The 18,338-nt window shown below is 41.8% G+C and overlaps 4 protein-coding genes across 4 annotated transcripts in view; all 4 read left to right on the top strand.

Annotated features, from left to right (window-relative positions):
• Positions 1-2,748: 2,748 nt before the first annotated feature.
• On the top strand, positions 2,749-6,738 carry LOC106649184 (cytochrome P450 4C1-like). The gene is made up of 7 exons (XM_014366470.1): positions 2,749-3,054; positions 3,895-4,007; positions 4,069-4,165; positions 4,225-4,404; positions 4,475-5,140; positions 6,229-6,411; positions 6,498-6,738. Exons 1-7 carry the CDS (start codon positions 2,898-2,900, stop codon positions 6,662-6,664), a joined length of 1,563 nt encoding a protein of 520 aa, XP_014221956.1. The 5' UTR covers positions 2,749-2,897; the 3' UTR covers positions 6,665-6,738.
• Positions 6,739-7,452: 714 nt separating this feature from the next.
• Positions 7,453-9,301, top strand: LOC111693487 (cytochrome P450 4e3-like). The gene is made up of 5 exons (XM_023458169.1): positions 7,453-7,626; positions 8,342-8,454; positions 8,543-8,639; positions 8,695-8,874; positions 9,240-9,301. Exons 1-5 carry the CDS (start codon positions 7,470-7,472, stop codon positions 9,299-9,301), a joined length of 609 nt encoding a protein of 202 aa, XP_023313937.1. The 5' UTR covers positions 7,453-7,469.
• A 63-nt stretch (positions 9,302-9,364) lies between these two features.
• On the top strand, positions 9,365-11,498 carry LOC106649101 (cytochrome P450 4c3-like). Its single transcript, XM_023458170.1, has 3 exons — positions 9,365-9,887; positions 11,076-11,277; positions 11,375-11,498. Exons 1-3 carry the CDS (start codon positions 9,365-9,367, stop codon positions 11,496-11,498), a joined length of 849 nt encoding a protein of 282 aa, XP_023313938.1.
• A 4,605-nt stretch (positions 11,499-16,103) lies between these two features.
• The window catches only part of LOC106649102 (cytochrome P450 4C1-like), a 9,900-nt gene continuing 7,665 nt past the window's right edge, over positions 16,104-18,338 (top strand). The window contains exons 1-5 of the mRNA XM_023458193.1: positions 16,104-16,176; positions 16,232-16,390; positions 17,504-17,616; positions 17,705-17,801; positions 17,867-17,975. Of these exons, the coding sequence (XP_023313961.1) occupies positions 16,234-16,390; positions 17,504-17,616; positions 17,705-17,801; positions 17,867-17,975 (476 nt within the window). The 5' untranslated portion in view covers positions 16,104-16,176; positions 16,232-16,233. The remainder of the gene's footprint in view (positions 16,177-16,231; positions 16,391-17,503; positions 17,617-17,704; positions 17,802-17,866; positions 17,976-18,338) is intronic.

Below are 18,338 nucleotides of genomic sequence, written 5' to 3' on the forward strand. Positions count from 1 at the left end.
AAAATCTTTTGTTTCATCGCCTCTCTTCGGAGCGAGAGAGAGATATTATACATGCACGCGATAGATGGATGTATAAAAGCATCGAGAAAGATAGTACTGACATCGTATATGAACTGTAAGGGGTTGAGAGAGAGAGAGAGAGATCGAGGAAAACTATAAAGAAGCGAGTAGGGTACACACATACGAGTATGATTCAGCGAGAGAATGGGTATCGAATCTCGGAGGGCCGATATAATTATCCCTGCTCGCTGGCGCTGGCGCGCGCGCTCATTTGTTTCACAAAAAGCAGCCGCTTATATACTTACTGCCATGTATATTACGTCGCAACGGAATCGAATGACCGTACCAAGCACATGTCTGTGTGTTGTGCCCTGCACTGCTGCTGCTGCTGCTGTTGCTGCGACGTGAGAAAGCGATGATGCCTCGTTTACGTGCGTGTATAGGTACTCGCATTCACGTAGAGGTAGGTAGTCGTGTGCTTTTCGCGTGATGAGACCCATTGTCAAAGACATTATCCGATGCGATTAATCAATGATGCAGGTAAAGCCACCGCAGGGGGTCCCCTTCCATATAAAAATCTTATGTACACACGTACGCAAGTAAATTCAGACGAGAGACTTTGTAGTAATAATGATATGTATCCGAAACATTTTAGAATAAATGCGTTTCGCATTATTACGTACACTACCCGTACAAAAACTCACGCGCCGCCAGCAATTAATTAATATACTTTTTTTTTGTGAAGCGATCCGCTTCTGCTGATGCTGCTGCTGCTGCTGCTGCGGCAGTGCGAAGTCGTGATATTCAAATCGCGCGAATCAGGTTTTGTACATTCACGTTTTACTGCGCATCATACAATAACTCAATAGTTTGTTTCAATGGAAACGGCTTTTTCACACTTTGTTGCTTTTTAAAAAAAAAAAAAATTCAAAAAAATGAAGCGTCAGCAGCGTACGCGAGCGCGTATCATCGTATTAATACACGAAAATTACTCCGAAACGACAAGCGTGTCCAACACCATACATTAGCGTACACGTCATGTGTCACCCTTGAAGGTGAAAAAAAAAACTGATGCCGCCGCGAAGAAAGAAAGCCGAGAGCGAGAGAGATTCGTTATCTTTACGGAGTAGCACCGGTAGCAGCAGTAGGCACCATGAGTTCAAGTCCGTCCGTCCGCGCGCGTCGTTGAATTCGTCATTTACACGGATTTTCCGCGAACTCTCGGACACGCTCGATGATAAGAATCATCGGCCCTCAAAAGCATCGTCTTCCATATAAAGCACACGCTCGTACACGCTATACACACATGTGCTCGGCCTATCTCTCGCCCATCGTACAAATAATACGTAGCCTGCATCATATATAACATATTTCTCTTTTGAGGTTGTAGCAGCAGCAGCAGCAGCATAAGGCAGGCAAGGAAAAATTTTTTCTTTCCCCCCACGGACTCGGCTGTACGTATGCAAGGTCATAATCCCTGGGCGCGAGCGAGCGAGCGAGGCAGCCACAAAGCGCGCGCGCGCGGTCAGTTTTGCTGCGCGAGCTTTCGCTCTTTCTCTCTCGTCGAGTAGGTTTCCTTATTTTTTCCCTTGATTTCTCGATCTTTTTCGCTTCCTCGAGTGGACTTACAGTATGTATACTGGCCAAGCCACTACTTCTACTACTGTTACTGTTGCGTGTGCACTGGTCAAGAGAGCAAGAGAGAGAGAAAGAGAGAGAGAGAGAAGCTCTCGATGTAATCCTCTTACGTATACAGCAGCAGCATTGCCCACAAAGTAAAATAGTCTGAATAATATTCGCCGCGGAGTCTGGCCAGAGAGAGAAAGAGAAAGAGAGAAAACTGTGTAAATGTATAAGGGCCGCGCGCACGCAGACACTTTTACACGCACCGCCAACGCCAGCCAGCCTCTATATATTATATAGCCTTTATAATGGATGGTCACTCGAGCTTGCGTTAAAGACGCGATCGCGCGGACAGAAATCGATTTCAATTGCTGCGATCCTCTCCCGTAATGCGTTATTGTTACGAGCAGACATAATCGCGCGTCGATGATTTTTTAAGACGATCTTCGAGTAAGTATAGGTGTACACACACCATCGAGCGCGTCTGCGGAAATGAGCTTCGAGAATATAATCTTCTTTTTCTCTTTTCTACTTTTTCTTCTTCTCTTTTTTTGGGTAGCTTCGTTATTTTGTCCAGCCTGGCCGAGAGGACGTGTCCTCTGTAGATGTGACGTTGATCGTCTGCGCGCGCGACTTAACTTGATAATGAAAAGTGGACAGCTCTCGTCGTATAGTACGTTGTTAAAAAGCAATCGGCCGACCAGAGACACGCACAAGACGAGGCGATTTAACGACCGATCGACTCTCGAGAATCGTATACATGCTTTACGGGTGGGTGGAAAAATCCACACGAATAATCGCAAAAACGACACGATTTTTTGAGGACGACGATTCAAAATACTTTGTGAGCGATGGTATTTTATGCGACCCATACCGAAAATCGATATGATGACGATTGAGAAAAAAAAAGTACGTGCTACCTCTCGTGCGCGACCGCAGCCTGCGTGCCGCAGTTGTTTTTTCACATCGTTAGCCGAAAATTGAGTAAGAGAGAAAATTTATTTGGTCACGCGACTATTAGACCGCTTCGTCGTCGCTTTCGTTTGCATCGCGAGTGCACGCAAGACGCTTGCATTATATATTCCGCCGAATTTCCGAATTCGGTGATCAATTGACCGACGTGGATCAAGTATGGACGAAGCATACACAGGAAAAACGTACGCGCACAGGATCGTGTCGTGAATTTTTCATTTTATCTCGATTTTGTGGGGTGTGCTACGAATTTCTTTTTTATTTTTTCAACTTTTTTACAATTATTACGTAAATCGACCGCTATGTTTGCCTTGATCTTCGTCGCCGTCGTACTGGTGATAGTCTACTGTTACGCCTCGGTGCATTACAGCAAGTTCGGCAGGACGATCAACAAGTTTCCAGGACCCGCGCCCGCACCCATTTTCGGCAACAGCTGGAATTTCGCCACTTGTTCGTTCTGTAAGTGTAATTGCGATCCCTACTGCGCAACGCGCTAGGCTACGCACGCAAAATATTATGGAAATATATTTGCTTTCAAAATTTATTGAATAAGAGCGGAGGGTTTTTTTTCTCGTACAGATGAAACACTATGGTTAATGCATTCTTGTTTCGACTTATACAATTATAATTTCACTTTCAGTCGGGGCTGGTGACATTTGAGTATTATTGCGAGATACCCTCGGCGAGTTGACGAATTTCGATATTTTTCGGGTCACTGAAACCGAATTTGAATGTAGACAGACCGAGTTCCTGGTCAATATTTTGTTATTAACAAATTAATTGTTTGAATCGCCACATCCTGTAAACTATTGCAAATAAATTAAAACCTACCGTTACAATGAAATTAAAGGATGATTATATATAAAGCCTAGAATACAGTACCACTTGCTGATTTGCAGACAATTATGCTCGCCACCTAGTGGCAATGGCTGGCTTTAATCATGATTGAATTCTCATACATTTTTTGAACAATTAACGCTAAAATAAATCAGTATGCAATCGTTAATTTTTCATCAACACTTTTGAATTCGAGTACGCAGTATAAATCTTTTTCATTCATTTTTACTTTAGAAATAATATAGGGCGATTGTGTTTATGCATTTATTGTGTAGTAAATGTTTTGAAATACATCAGTGCTAGTAAATTAATTTTCAATGAAGATTTCATACATATAATCGATTATTTTAATTTTACCGTCTGATGTTACACAAAACCTGCATTAAATTAAAATTTTTTTTGGACAGTGTACATTTGTGAGATTGACGCATGATTTACGATAATTTAATGTTCGTTTTTCAGCTGACACCTATCACAAGCTTCAGGCTTACCAAGATGTCTACCGTCCGGTGCTGCGGTTTTGGGCTTGTATGTCGCAGGCCATCCTCTTCATACGAGACCCGGACGACATCAAGGTATTTACGAGCGATCGACTTTCATTTTGACATTCGTTTAAGCGGCTAATAATTTTTTCAGACGATTTTGACATCGAGAACGAACTTGGACAAATCTGAAATTGCCTACGAGGCGGGGAGCCGAGCCTTGAAAAACTACGGGATAGTTTTTAGCCATGGTAAATGAAAAAAGAAACACAAAAAAACAATTGACCTAATTGACAATCGAATTGAACAGCTGAAACGTGGAAAGGACGACGCCGAATGCTAAACAACGCATTCACGATGAATCTGGTTAAGCTCTACAACAGAATAACCGACGAGCACACGGTGGAATTCATCGAGCGGCTCAAGGCCAAGACCGACGTGGACGATGTCACCGAGCTATTTCACGAGCTCGTGTTGGCGGCCGTTAGCGGTAATCAACCATACGTTTCTCATTTTTTTTTCATCTAATTTTCTCTAAAAAAAAAAGAACGTGACGACAGACGCTATGATGGGCGTGAAATTGGCGAGTCTGGACCAGGACCTGGCCAAGCGCTACCGTCACGCCTTCGACGAGATGGGCCGTCTGGTCGGATCTCTGGTGGTCCGCCCGTACATACCCAACTGGTTGGTGCCGTTTCTGCCGATCGGCCGCCGACTCAAGATCTGCAACGAGTCGTTCCACGGCTTCTTCGCCATGGTGGTGAACGAGCGCAGGCGCTACCTCGAGGAGGTCGGCTACGAGCACATCAAGAGGGTGGCCGACGAGTACGACGACGCGAAGGACGACACCCGACAACCGAGCCAGGACAGCAGCACCAGCGGGAACCGACGTCGCCTGGCACTACTGGATTTGCTGCTGCAGCTCGAGTCCGAGGGCCGGATCGACGAGAAGGGTGTGCTGGACGAGCTCGAGGATATCATGTCGGGGGCATACGACACGACGGGCTTCGCCCTGTCCTATCTCACGGTGCTGATGGGTGAGCATCCGGAGATACAGGAGCGGGCCAGGCGCGAGGTGCAGCTCATAATGGAGGAGTGTGGCGGAAATTTGACCTCGAACGATTTGCAGAGGATGGAGTATCTCGAGCGATGCTGCAAAGAGTCGCTGAGAATATTTCCGTCGGCCCCGATAATCGGTAGGCATCTCGTCGAAGACATCACGCTACGTAAGTATCTTAGTTATCGCGTTGGTAAAATAACATTGGACTGTGTTACGCGAACCTTAAATTTTCTGGAAAATCAGGAAGATTTTCGATGGGGCCTCTCGGGAATATACAGACATAGTTTTTGTGTTATAAACTGAGAATTTCTAGAGAAAGAGAGATCAAAATTTAAATCGTGCCTTCGAGAATCGACTTTTATACAGTTACTTTTACCTTTCCATTTGTAGATATGCAGATAATTGTATTCGGCATCTATCGGGGGAAGCATAAACACTTTTGTTTTTAATTTTCTACATTTGATACATGAATCGAGACATCTGGGGCTATATAAAAGCGTGTTTTAACTTATACAATTTTCTTTACTTTACCACTTGCAGATTTACAGATTTAAAATACTCACCATCTAGCGGTATAGGCTTCAACTGGTATATTCCTCTCCACTTGTTTCTGCTCGGAAGGAAGTATAATGGAAAAATTGACACAATATTTTTAAAGTTATATGCAATCGAAAAAAACTTCAATTCCCAAAAAAATAATGCCGTTTCGTTGTTTATAAACCGACTTTTTTCATTTTATTTTATTCTGAGCAGTAACAAGAGCGGATTGTTGCCTTGTAATATCAGGACGTAAAATTAATGATTTTTTGTTATCGTTTTTCGGGTTTCCCATTTTTTTAAATCAGCTGTTGCAGATGATGTTGGATGATAAGAAAAAATAAAATTTTTAATGTAGTATAAAGTCTTGACTTCTATGATTGACTTATACTTGACAAAACAGGTTTGACAAAAAACTTTTTTTTCTAATTTGTAGATGTTTAGTCCCCTAATACCATTAATTATTTGGGGAATTTTTAAGAGGGAGGATTAGAGTGTTTTTAAAAATTTAAGGATTCTCTGATCAGGAGCCAGATCAAGAATCATTCTAATTTTTCTGGAAAGGTAAAGCTTGAGCCTTAGGATTCAATAGTATTTTACACATAAGTTTGCTTGCAAATCAAAAAAGTAACACATAATAAAAAATTGTTTTTCTGTTTAATGAATAATAAAGCGTCGGCAGACTTTTCTAACTTCTGTTCATTATTCTTCGCTCAGAAAAAGTCCACAAAGTGCCAGCGGGCACTGACGTCTTCATGAATTTCCAAACAGTACACATGGACCCAAAGTACTGGCCCGACCCGACCAAATTCGATCCGGACAGATTTCTGCCGGAAAACATCAAGGATCAGCATCCCTACGCGTACATGCCGTTCAGCTCGGGCTCTCGCAACTGCATCGGTAAGCAATCGGCCAGATCGTAATGAAAAATATAAGATGATATATATCAGTCCAACTCGTTCATTACTGTATAAATATGCCCGCAGGGCGCAATTTCGCCAGGCTAAATTTGAAATCCGTCATGGCCAGGATATTGCACGACTTCAGAATTGAGGCCGTGACGAGACGGAAGGACATCAGATTTCAGTTGAATATCATCCTCGAGCCGAATATTCCGATTGCCGCGAAATTCATCAAGATTGACAGAAAGTGATATATAAAATACAGAGGTTGGAGAAAACAAGAGAAAAGCCTGGGATTTGATGACACCCACACAAGCAGAGAGAGAGAAAGAGAATCAAGCTCGGAATAAATCTAGTCTAATTTTCCATCTATCTCGTCCTGTGCGCATGAGCATTGAAATGCGCAATGAAATGTACAGTCTTTAGAGAAATTAAAAATTAAAAAAAAAAATGCTGTATTTTTTTCGAGGTAATTTTTCACGACATTGTCACTGAAAATTCACTGCTAAAAAAATTCATGAAAATGCAGTCATATATACATAGTTTCTAAAGCAACAAAAAACCTTTAATTCTATCGTCGCATTACAAGTTTAAAAAAATCGACGACGATTACGAATACTTTGTATGCGATTGCATAATAATTACTATATAGAGCTGCTGCGATGCGGTATCGATATACGATAAGTGATACCGGTCGCGCTCAACGATGACGATTGAGACGTGCAGAAAAAAAATCACATGCCATCACATGTGCTCTCCTTTTTTAACGTGACGACGAGTGTCAACGCTTGAGTGAAACAAAGTAAAAAATTATTTCCTATAGTCGCGTGACTATTTGACCGTTTTTTCGTTTCTCTCGCCGTTTGATCGCGCGAGACCGCCTGAGTTATACATGCCGGCGAATTATCCATTTGAACGATCAGTTAAGCAACGCGGGTCAGGTGTGAAAGAAGCACAGATTTGTTTATGTGTTAGAGATCGTGTCATCGATTTTGTGGGGTGTGCTACAATTTTCATTTTTTTTTCTTACAATAATTTTATAAATTTATTGCTGCAATGTACGCCTTGATCTTTGCCGTTGTCATACTGGTGATAGTTTGCTGTTACGCCTCGGTGCACTACAGCGAGTACGGCAGGACCATCAACAAGTTTCCAGGACCCGCGCCCATGCCCATTTTGGGCAACAGCTGGAATTTCGCCACTTGTTCGTTCTGTAAGTATAATTCTCCGCGCTAAGACACGCACGCGTACATTGTTATAGAGAACATTTTACCTCTTAAATTGCCTTGTTATTTTATCTCACCTAAAGTTTGATTCGACTTATACAATTATTTTCACTTTACCGCTTGCAGTTTTACAGAGAAGGTACTAGCCATCTAACGGCGAACGATAATGATGATTGAGATCATACATTTTTTCGGCAACTAACGCTTAAAAAAAACTACTACATTAACACATTTATTTTTTATCAACATTTTTAAGTTTTATTGTATAGTATAAATATTTTTTGTTCATTTTTACTTTAAAATAATATATTTCTCAACGGGGGCATTATGATTTTTAAACAATCCGAGGGATTATATCACGAGCCGAAAGCAAGTACCGTAACGAGTTTTTGTTGAAAAAAACCATATCTGCGCCATTTGATGATACTATTTTTTCCTACGGAAGTCTTAAATTAGCGGCAAAGTTGTGTGTTTCAGGTTAGAGTAGAAAAAATAATGTGTGCTATCGTATTCATGAATTTATTGTGTGGTTTATATAAAGAAATCGAAGATTTCATTTTTAGTACCGGTTACTTTAAATGTAATGTCGGATTAAAATACCGCATTAAAGTTTTTTTTTTAACGGTGTGCGCTTGCGGTACAGGCACTCAATTTACGATAACCAACTAAATCAATTGCATTCCTATGATGTTCGTTTTTCAGCGGACACCTATTACAAGCTTCAGAGTTTCCAAGATACCTACTACCCTGTGGTGCGGTTATGGGCTTTTATGTCGGAGGCCGTCCTTTTTGTACGAGACCCGGACGATATCAAGGTATTTACGGGCGATTTGACTTTCAACTTCATACCCCCATTCGTTTATACTCAACTAATAATTGCGTTTTCGCCTTCTTTTTTTTCAGACGATTTTGACATCGAGAGTGAACTTGGACAAGTCTGTAGTGGCCTACGAGCCAGTGAGACGGGCCTGCAACAATAACGGGATACTATTCAGCCATGGTAAATAAAAAAAAAAAAACAACAAAAAAATTGATTTGGAATATTTTCGATACAGCCAAAACGTGGAAAGTACGACGTCGCATGCTAAACAACGCATTCACGCCGAATCTGATCAAGCTTTACAGCAGAATAAGCGACGAGCACACGGTTGAATTTATCGAGCAGCTCAAAGGCAAATCTGACATCGACAACGTCACTGAGTTCTATCACCAGCTCGTGTTGTCGTCCACCAGCGGTAATTTTGCCATAAGGGAAATAATGGCTTATAGGCACCTTTAACTAATAAAATAAAATAAGTATTTCAAACTTTTTTTTTTAATTTTAAAATACTTTTACGATACGTGCTTATATTTTAATGCACTCAAGTCTTTCAATCATTTAAGGATTTAGTAATATTAGGGACATCTTTTGGACCCTACAAGGTGACAATGACCTTCAAAAATACTCGAAAAACTCAAGGTTTTTTTGACTAGTCCATAAAAGTGATAAAAAAAATTGTTGAGTTTTTTATTTTATTTTATTAGTTAGAGGTGCCTATAAACCCTAAATATAGAGTGTACCTAACTTTTTCCATCTAAATCAATCTAAAAAACGTAACAGAGGCGATGATGGGCGTGAAACTAGCGAATCTGAATCAGGATCTGACCAAGCGCTACGTGTAGGCCATCGACGAGATAGGCCGTCTGGTCGGGCATCTGGTGGTGCGTCCCTACATACCCAGCTGGATGGTGAAGTTTCTGCCGATCGGACGTCAACTCAAAGTCTGCGGCGAGGCGTTCCACGGCTTCTTCGCCATGGTGGTTAACGAGCGCAGGCGCTACCTCGAGGAGGTCGGCTACGAGCACATCAAGAGGGTGGCCGACGAGTACGACGACGTGACGGACGGTTGGCCGAGCCAGGCCAGCGACCGACGTCGCCTGGCGCTGCTGGATTTGCTGCTGCAGCTCGAGTCCGAGGGCCGGATCGACGAGAAGGGTGTGCTGGAAGAGCTCGAGATCATCATCTCGGCGGCCTACGACACCACCGGTTACGCACTGTCCTATCTCACGGTGCTGATGGGTGAGCATCCGGAGATACATGAGCGGGCCAGGCGCGAGGTGCAGCCCATAATGGAGGAGTGCGGTGGCAATTTGACCTCGAACGAGCTTGAGAGGATGGAGTATCTCGAGCGTTGCTTCAAGGAGTCGATGAGAATATTTCCGCCGGGCCCGGTAATCGGTCGGCATCTCGTCGAGGACATCATACTGCGTAAGTATCTTCGTTGTCGCGTTGATAAAGAATAAATATGTGGCAAAAGTCTGGCTCATGAGCCCTGAACAATATAAACATCAACTACTGCAACCGAGCACGGGGCAAGCGAACAGCAACAATGCGCATCCCTTAAGTAGAGATTCTAAGCGAGACCGAGATTAATGTACAAATTAACAGACACTTTGACTGTTGCCACTCGCAAACACAATATTTCAACATTAATATTTACTTTTCATGTGTTTTAATTTACAGGATTTAAAATTTTCCTCTTAAGGTTTTAAGGTAATTTTTAAAAATTTGAGAAAAATAGAATTTTGCCTGACTTTTTTCCATACTTTTGCCACATTTTTTTACATGGGTAATGTAACACGCTGAAAAATAAAATACCATTGGACTCGACATGCATGGAACATGCAATGTTCAAATCATGCTTTAGACTTATACAATTAATTTGACCTTGCTACTTGCAGATTTACAGATTTAAAAATACTAGCCATTTAGCGGTAGAAGCTTAAAATGGTATAATCGCCAAAAACAGAGAGTGTTCGGTTCTCTCCGAGGTATATACATACACCATGGCTTACAGCAACGGCAGTGAGAGGCGCATGATTCGGGTTCGCGTTACAAATACTTTAATATCGATATTTTACGAAACGCCGGCCGGCACGCGAGTAGTGTTCTTTTGTTTACGCTTACGAACTTGACTTACGCGTCGTAACTTGTCCGCGCGGTGCGTCTTTATCTCACAGCTGTGGTGTGCGTATGTATCCTCAATGTCGAAAGGACATTGTCGTTCGGCGGCTCTGAGCTGCAACCGGTACAGTCTAGCTTTGACTACCGTCACGCACTGATCTAATCGCATCTATATACTCAGTTCAAAAATCAATTTCAATAAAGAGAGGTTTTTTCATGTTTTTCCTCTTTAAACGAGCATTTTATTTACCACACCCTTTCTACACAGTAATTACGAGAATTTAGAATTAATTTAAATTCTCGACGAAACAGAGAGTGTTTTTAAAAATATACTAGTTCTCTCAGTAAGCCCCACCAAGAATCGTTCTAATTTTTTCAAGAAAGGTAGGGTTTGAGCCTTAGGATTCAATAGTATTTTACTTATTAGTGTGCTTGCATAATCAAAAAGATTCAGCAGATTTTTCTAAATTTAAATAACTATATTTTGCGCAGAAAGCGGCCACAAAGTGCCGGCGGGCACCGACATCATAATCTTCTTCCAGACGGTCCAAATGGACCCGAAGTATTGGCCGGATCCGAGTAAATTCGACCCGGACAGATTTCTGCCGGAGAACATCAAGGATCAGCATCCCTACGCGTACATGCCGTTCAGCTCGGGCATTCGAGGCTGTATTGGTAAGCGATCGTCACGATCGTGATGCAAAATATAAAATTATACATAAATCCAACTCGTTTATTACCGTATGTTCATAGGACGCAGTTTCGCCTAAGTTAAAATCCGTTATGGCCAGGATATTGTACGACTTCAGAATAGAGGCCGTGACGAGATCGAAGGATCTCAGGTTTCAGTTGAATATCGCCCTCGAGCCGCATATTCCCATTGCTACGAAATTCATCAAGATTGACAGAAAGTGATCTACAGGCGATCACCGTTATTTGCGGATTCGGTATCCGCGATTACCCTTATTCGCGAATCGTCAAAATTCACCCTTACTCCATATTCGCGGATTTTATGTACCTATATTCGCGGTTTGCAGTAAAATTCACAGAGCAAAAAGATGATGTTGATGAATCTAAGGAACCCAAATCACTTTCAGTTCAATCAGTATGTAAAATTATCAGTCTAGTTCAAGAAGCTGCTGGCTTGACTTTAGCTGAAGATCCAATCATGGTTCGGAGTTTGCAGTTTCATCGTGGATGTGAAGAACTTTTGAAAGCTTATGAAGAGTTTCGTAAGGATTTTGTGTGTCGTATGAAGCAGAGTCGCCTTGAAAATAACTTCAATACGTCTAATAAATCTTAATTGTATATTATTTATGTATTCGAAGAGAAGTTGGTGCAATAAATTTCCTCAAACGGGAACCGAACCCCCTGTTTCCCATATACGCAATGCCTCCGTATCTGCGGATTCCGTATTCGCGGCACTTTTTTGGAACGTAAACCCCGTGGATAACAGGAATCGCCTATATAAAACACAGAGATTGGAAATAACTAGAGAAAAGCCTGATTTGATTTGATAACACCCACATAAGCAGAGAGAGAGAGAGAGAGAGAGATTGATTGATTGATTGATTGAATAACTTTATTCGGCCGCAGGGCAAGCCCCATCTGGCACGGTTGTATTTACAATAAGCATACATTGTTGAATCAATTTAACAACAATATAATAAGAGATACATTAATAGTTTAAATATAGCGTAGTTTAAATATAGCATGGAGATGAATATGATTGTTGCGAGGTGAGTGATGGTACCGGCGGTGATGGTGATAGTGAGGCGGGTAGTGTGGGGGGTGATGAAGTGGTATTGTTTATGAGTGATCAGCTATATCCATGTCAAGTAGTTTGCGAAAGACTGTGATTTTGAATTGGGCTATAGATTGAGGTTTAAAGTTTAATGGTTCAGAAAAAAGTGAGTTGATTAGGTCTGTTGCTGTGTAGTAAAAAGAAGATTCAATGGTGCTGGTTTCTCTTGTTTTGCGATGAATGAGTGAGCGCTGGGGGAGGCGTTTGGATGAGCGTTGAGTGACGCTGGTTGGTGGCATGGTAAATCTGGGTAGCAGATAAGAGGGATTGTTGAATGAGATGGCGGTGTAAGCAATTGAAGCATGAAGTATTGTCTTCGTCTGGCAGTAGACAGCCAACCAAGGGCCAGTCGGTGAGGCGCGATATGGTCCATCCATCCTATGCGATCGACGACATATCTTACACAGGCATTAAGGGCTCGTTGGAGTTTGAGTTCCTGGTATTGAAATAGATCATTGTAGACTGCACACGCATAGTCGAAGTGGGGGAAGATTAATGCTTCTACGACTCCTTGCGTATAGGTCGTGGTAGTGCTTTGCGGTGATGTTGAAGTGAATAGAGCACACGATGGACGCGCTTCACCACTTGCTTGACGTGTGCTCTTGAGTCAAGATTCGGCTGAACATACACTCCCAAGGACTTCACCACAGTCGCATAAGGCAGGGGTAGGCCATCCAAGAACACCCGACGTGTGGTGGAGAGGTCAAAGCGTCCCAAAAAAGCGTCACTACCCATCAGCATCACCTGTGTTTTAGCCTTGTTTAGCAATAAGAGGCCGTTTGCGGTGGCCCAGGCTGATACGGCATTGACATTGCGATTGAAGGCGCTCAGTGCCCGCGCAAAGTCCGTTGGAAAAAACGAGCTGTAGATCTGCAGATCGTCGGCAAAGAGCATGCATTAAGAGAGAACAAGGACGTCAGGCAGATCGTTGATAAAGAGAGAGAACAGCAGCGGCCCAAGGACACTGCCTTGAGGGACACGAGAAGTGGTCGGCAGCCAAGCTGATTCCAAACCATTGGAGTCAGTTACCGCCTGGCTGCGATGTCGCAGGTATGAGGCAAACCATTTGATTGTTGAGTCGCCAAAGTTGAATCTGCGAAGTTTCATTAGAAGCAGTTGATGTGGAACCATGTCAAATGCTTTAAAGAAGTCTAACAGAGCCAAGATAGTCATCTGACGGTCGTCCACCGCCTGTTGAACATCATCCATCAGGGCCAACAACGCTGTCTGAGTGCTATGTCCTCTTCGAAAGCCAGCCTGGCGTGGGTTCAGCAGCTCAAATCTCTCCAGATGATCACTCAGTTGCTCATGAACCAGTCTCTCACAGGCCTTGGAAACCTCACATAGTTTTGCTATAGGTCGAGTGTCGGTAATATCCGTGATGAGTTTCTTTTTCGATAAGGGCAGTACGTAGGTTTTGAGCCAAGATGACGGGAATGTATGAGTTGCAATAGACTTGTTGATTTGCAATAGACTTGAAGATTTCCAACAACGGATCAGCAATGAGTGGAGCAGCTCTTTTAAGCATGTCAGAGGACAGATGATCAGGTCCGATGGCCTTAGACCTGGAGCTTGTGATTACCCGCATGGCCTGTGCCCGAGTGGCCATGCACAAGTCAAATGTCGGCTTAGCTGTGTTCAGTGGTGTCTGTAGGACCTGTTGTATTGAGTCATCTGTTAATGCGGGGGATGCTGATGAGATGGAAGCAAAGTGACTGTTCAATGAGTCGAGTGAGAAGTAGTTGGTCGGAGAAAGTAGTTTGTCACTCGTCAAGCCCAATTTATGCAAAACAGTCCACTTTTGTTCAGAATCCTCAGCTATTTGCAGTTTTTGGACGATGTATTTTTCTTTACTGTCATCAATAAGGCGCTTTATCTGACTTCTCAGTTGGGGATAGTTCGCTATGTCACGAACATTTTCGGAGTCACACGCTCGTCTGTACGCCCGATCACGCTGTGCCATCAATTCACGCATCTCTGGTGAGACCCATGGCCTGCTGCGTGCGCTGACTGTGTACAAGCGCAGTGGTGCTACCTCGTTAAAGCAATTTAATAATGTTTCAGAGAAGCTGTCGGTGAGTTGATGGACATTAGTATCTACTGGAGCATGAGTCGTCATGTCAACGAGCTTGGGTGTAAGTGTTGTCAGTAAGTCGTGATCATTGATGCGATTCAGGTGTCGCGATGTAAACGAGCGTATAACAGCAGGTGGTTTGCAAAACTTGTAATTTATTTCTATAAGATCATGAGCAATAATGAATGGCGTAGTTGACTTGCAGTAATTTACAACTGAATTTAATTTGTCTACAATGAAGAGGTCGAGCCAGGTGCGTTTGACACCGTCCTTCACTTGGTAGTTGAGTCTATTTACATTAGCATGGGCGATGGAAAACGAAGGCAGTGAAACTCCCGATGACGACGTACTCGACACTCGATTCGGAGCCCGTCACTTTTGTCTGGGCTTGAGCTACTGGAGATCGCTCTCAGACGACACAGCGATGAGCACCGAACCAGTAGTCTCCCTCATGAACACCGTGAGATTCTTCACTATCGGCTGGGCATAGTTGAGCTTGACTTTGAAAATTGACTATTTTCGGATACGGAAGTTACGCACACGGAGATGACAAGTCGCTGCTTCAACTAACATAAGTATGAAAAATAAGTCAACTAAGTATGAAAAATTAGAGATGCACAAAATTTTCCGTACAGCCTGAAATTCAGTCATGAAAAACGAGTCTTTTGACCGGGTGAGAGGTTAAAAAGAATGACCATAGCTCAAGATATTCATATCCTCGGAGGTGACAGTTTTTTTGAAATACGTGAATTTTCCATTAGAATAATTATCGCTGCACAGCTAAAATTTAAACTTTGAACCCGCAACTTATACTGATCGAAAGTTAGGTCATAATACTTGACATTTGTGTATCTAGGAACATCAAAAATGAGTTAGCGACTTAAACGAGGCGGTATATTTGAAATGATTTAGAAGCATGATTAATGCAAATAGAGTTGATTTTGAGATCTAGACATGCCACGGAGGTGACATTTGGCATGTACATCTCCACGGCATATGCATTATGTAACTGGCACTAAAAAATTGAAATATTTATGTCCAATCAGAAAGAATATAATAATTCTCGCGTATATGAGGAGCGTGGAGTGACGCTGCTCTCGCCTGCCATACTTGCCATTCGGAGCGCGACACGCGCTCCTCGATATTGAATGAACAACCGATCCAGATTTGGCTTTTCCTCACTAGTTTAAGAACATGGCATAAAGACATGCAAAAAGCAGACTTCGGGAGAATCAACTATATACATAGTTTCTAAAGCAACAAAAAACATTCACTTCTATCGTCGCATTACGAGTTTCATAAAAAATCTACGACGATTACGAATACTTTGTATGCGATTGCATATTAATTACTCCAATTGGTCAACGATGACGATTGAGACGTGCAGAAAAAAGAAGATCACATGCGATCGAATGTGTACCGCAGTTTTTTTTCTCGTTATTAATCGCGAGCCCAGGTGCTCTCTTTTTCTAACGCGACGACGAGTGTCAACGCTTGGGTGAAACAAAGTAAAAAACTATTTCCTATAGTCGCGTGACTATTTGACCGTTTTTTTGTTTCCCTCGCCTTTTGATCGCGCGAAGCGTTTGGGTTATATATGCCGGCGAATTATCTATTTGAGCGATCAGTTTAGCGACGCGAGTCAGGTGCGAAAGAAGCACAGATTTGTTTATATAGGAAGAAAGTGTTGGGGAACTTGTCGTCGATTTTGTGGGGTGTGCTACAAGTTTTGCTTTTTTTTTTGTAAATTATTATATAAATTCATTGCAGCGATGTACGCCTTGATCTTTGTCGTTGTCATACTGGTGATAGTTTACTGTTACGCCTCGGTGCACTACAGCGCGTACGGCAGGGCCATCAACAAGTTTCCAGGACCCGCGCCCTTGCCCATTGTGGGCAACAGCTGGAATTTCGCCACTTGTTCGAACGGTAAGTTTGATTCTCCGCGCTAAGTTACGCACGCGTACATTGTTATAGAGAACATTTTGCCATCTAAATTTCATGAATAAGTAAAGGGCGATTTTTTTCCTTAGAGTAGATGAATTCAAAGTCATCAGAAGAGCATTTGTACGAATCGATTTGAACTTAAAATTATGGAAAATGTTTCATATTATACTCACATTAAATTTATTGCACTAGACGTTTAAAACGCGCTCCGCGCGTGTCAATTTGTTCATTCATGTTTTGAGTTGAGATTACTTAAGTACTAACTGTTTGTTGACAGTAAGCAGCGCAGGCGCTCGTATCGATCATAGGTCATTTTACGCGGCTTCATTTTTCAGCCGCTCTCTTTTTTATAAGTAAGATTGTTTCGTGTAATTTTGTTTTATTTGCTGCATTTCTAATGTAAAACATCATTGAATTTATAAATTAGAATTACAAAAGAACAAATTGAAGTTCATCATTCAACTCAGTTCATCTCACCTAAAGTTTGATTCGACTTGTGCAAATATTTTCACTTTACCACTTGCAGTTTTGCAGAGAAGGTACTCGCCACGGTGAACGCTGACTTTAATGATGATTGAGCTCATAAATTTTTTGGGCAATTAACGCTTAAAATAAATCACTATACTAACACATGTATTTTTTATCAACATTTTTAAGTTTTATTGTATAGTATAAATATTTTTCGTTCATTTTTACTTTAAAATAGTATATTTCTCAATGGGGGCATTAGATTTTTTAACGAGGGTTCATATCACGAGCCGACGGCGAATACCGTAACGAGTTTTGTCTAAAAAACCATATCTGCGCCACTTGATGATACTATTTTTTCCTACGGAAGTCTTAAATTAGCGGCAAAGTTGTGTGTTTCAGGTTAGAGTAGAAAAAATAATGTGTGCTATCGTATTCATGAATTTATTGTGTGGTTTATGTAAAGAAATCGAAGATTTCATTTTTAGTACCGTATACTTTAAATGTAATGTCGGATTAAAAAACCGCATTAAAGTTTTTTTTTTAACGGTGTGCGCTTGCGGTACAGGCACTCAATTTACGATAACCAACTAAATCAATTGCATTCCTATAATGTTCGTTTTTCAGCGGACACCTATGACAAGCTTCAGAGTTTCCAAGATGCCTACTACCCGGTGGTGCGGTTGTGGGCTTGGATGTCGGAGGCCCTCCTTTTCATACGACATCCAGACGACATCAAGGTATTTACGGGCGATTTGACTTTCAACTTCATACCCCCATTCGTTTATACTCAACTAATAATTGCGTTTTCGCCTTCTTTTTTTTCAGACGATTTTGACATCAAGAACGAACTTGGACAAGTCCGATGTGGCCTACCAGACAGCGAGATGGGCCTTCAATAATAACGGGATACTTTTCAGCCATGGTAAATAAAAAATAAATAAATAAAAAAAAAAATAAAAAAATTGATTCGGAACTTTATCGATACAGCCAAAACGTGGAAAGGACGACGCCGCATGCTAAACAACGCGTTCACGCCGAATCTGATCAAGCTTTACAGCAGAATAAGCGACGCACAGTGGTCTGAAAAGTTAAAAAAGTGATCAAAATTATTTTTAAGCTGGAAAATTAAGTTTAAAATGTCATTGCAGGTTTTTTGTAAAGGTTTTGCATTATATTTTGAGAATCCGTTTCCCTCGATGGGTTTGAAGAGTGGTACAGAAGTCTAGTCATCATCCGAAAGATGAAATTCGAATTGCATTTAAAGTCACAATAACCTAAGTCATCGAATAACTTTGCACTTACTTCAAGTAATCATATTCCTCATTCTGAAGGAATTTTAATCGCATAAAAACTTAATTTGACTCATTTTGGCCGAAGATCATGCAATACTTTTGAAAAAAAGTCCCCCATATGTGAAAAAAATCAGGCAATTTTCGTTCTATTCTAAAAATAATGAAAT

Source organism: Trichogramma pretiosum, unplaced genomic scaffold, assembly GCF_000599845.2.
Source record: "Trichogramma pretiosum strain Unisexual culture from Peru unplaced genomic scaffold, Tpre_2.0 scaffold17, whole genome shotgun sequence".
Taxonomy (NCBI): domain Eukaryota; kingdom Metazoa; phylum Arthropoda; class Insecta; order Hymenoptera; family Trichogrammatidae; genus Trichogramma; species Trichogramma pretiosum.

Bases quoted from the DNA above. Each gene is read 5' to 3' on its own strand.
- LOC106649184 (XM_014366470.1), top strand. From the start codon at position 2,898: ATGTTTGCCTTGATCTTCGTCGCCGTCGTACTGGTGATAGTCTACTGT. The intron at 3,055-3,894 runs GTAAGTGTAATT...TTCGTTTTTCAG, and splicing joins TTTCGCCACTTGTTCGTTCT to CTGACACCTATCACAAGCTT. The intron at 5,141-6,228 runs GTAAGTATCTTA...TTCTTCGCTCAG, and splicing joins CGTCGAAGACATCACGCTAC to AAAAAGTCCACAAAGTGCCA.
- LOC111693487 (XM_023458169.1), top strand. From the start codon at position 7,470: ATGTACGCCTTGATCTTTGCCGTTGTCATACTGGTGATAGTTTGCTGT. The intron at 8,455-8,542 runs GTATTTACGGGC...CTTTTTTTTCAG, and splicing joins GAGACCCGGACGATATCAAG to ACGATTTTGACATCGAGAGT. The intron at 8,640-8,694 runs GTAAATAAAAAA...TTTTCGATACAG, and splicing joins CGGGATACTATTCAGCCATG to CCAAAACGTGGAAAGTACGA.
- LOC106649101 (XM_023458170.1), top strand. From the start codon at position 9,365: ATGGTGAAGTTTCTGCCGATCGGACGTCAACTCAAAGTCTGCGGCGAG. The intron at 9,888-11,075 runs GTAAGTATCTTC...TATTTTGCGCAG, and splicing joins CGTCGAGGACATCATACTGC to AAAGCGGCCACAAAGTGCCG. The intron at 11,278-11,374 runs GTGATGCAAAAT...CGTTATGGCCAG, and splicing joins GGTAAGCGATCGTCACGATC to GATATTGTACGACTTCAGAA.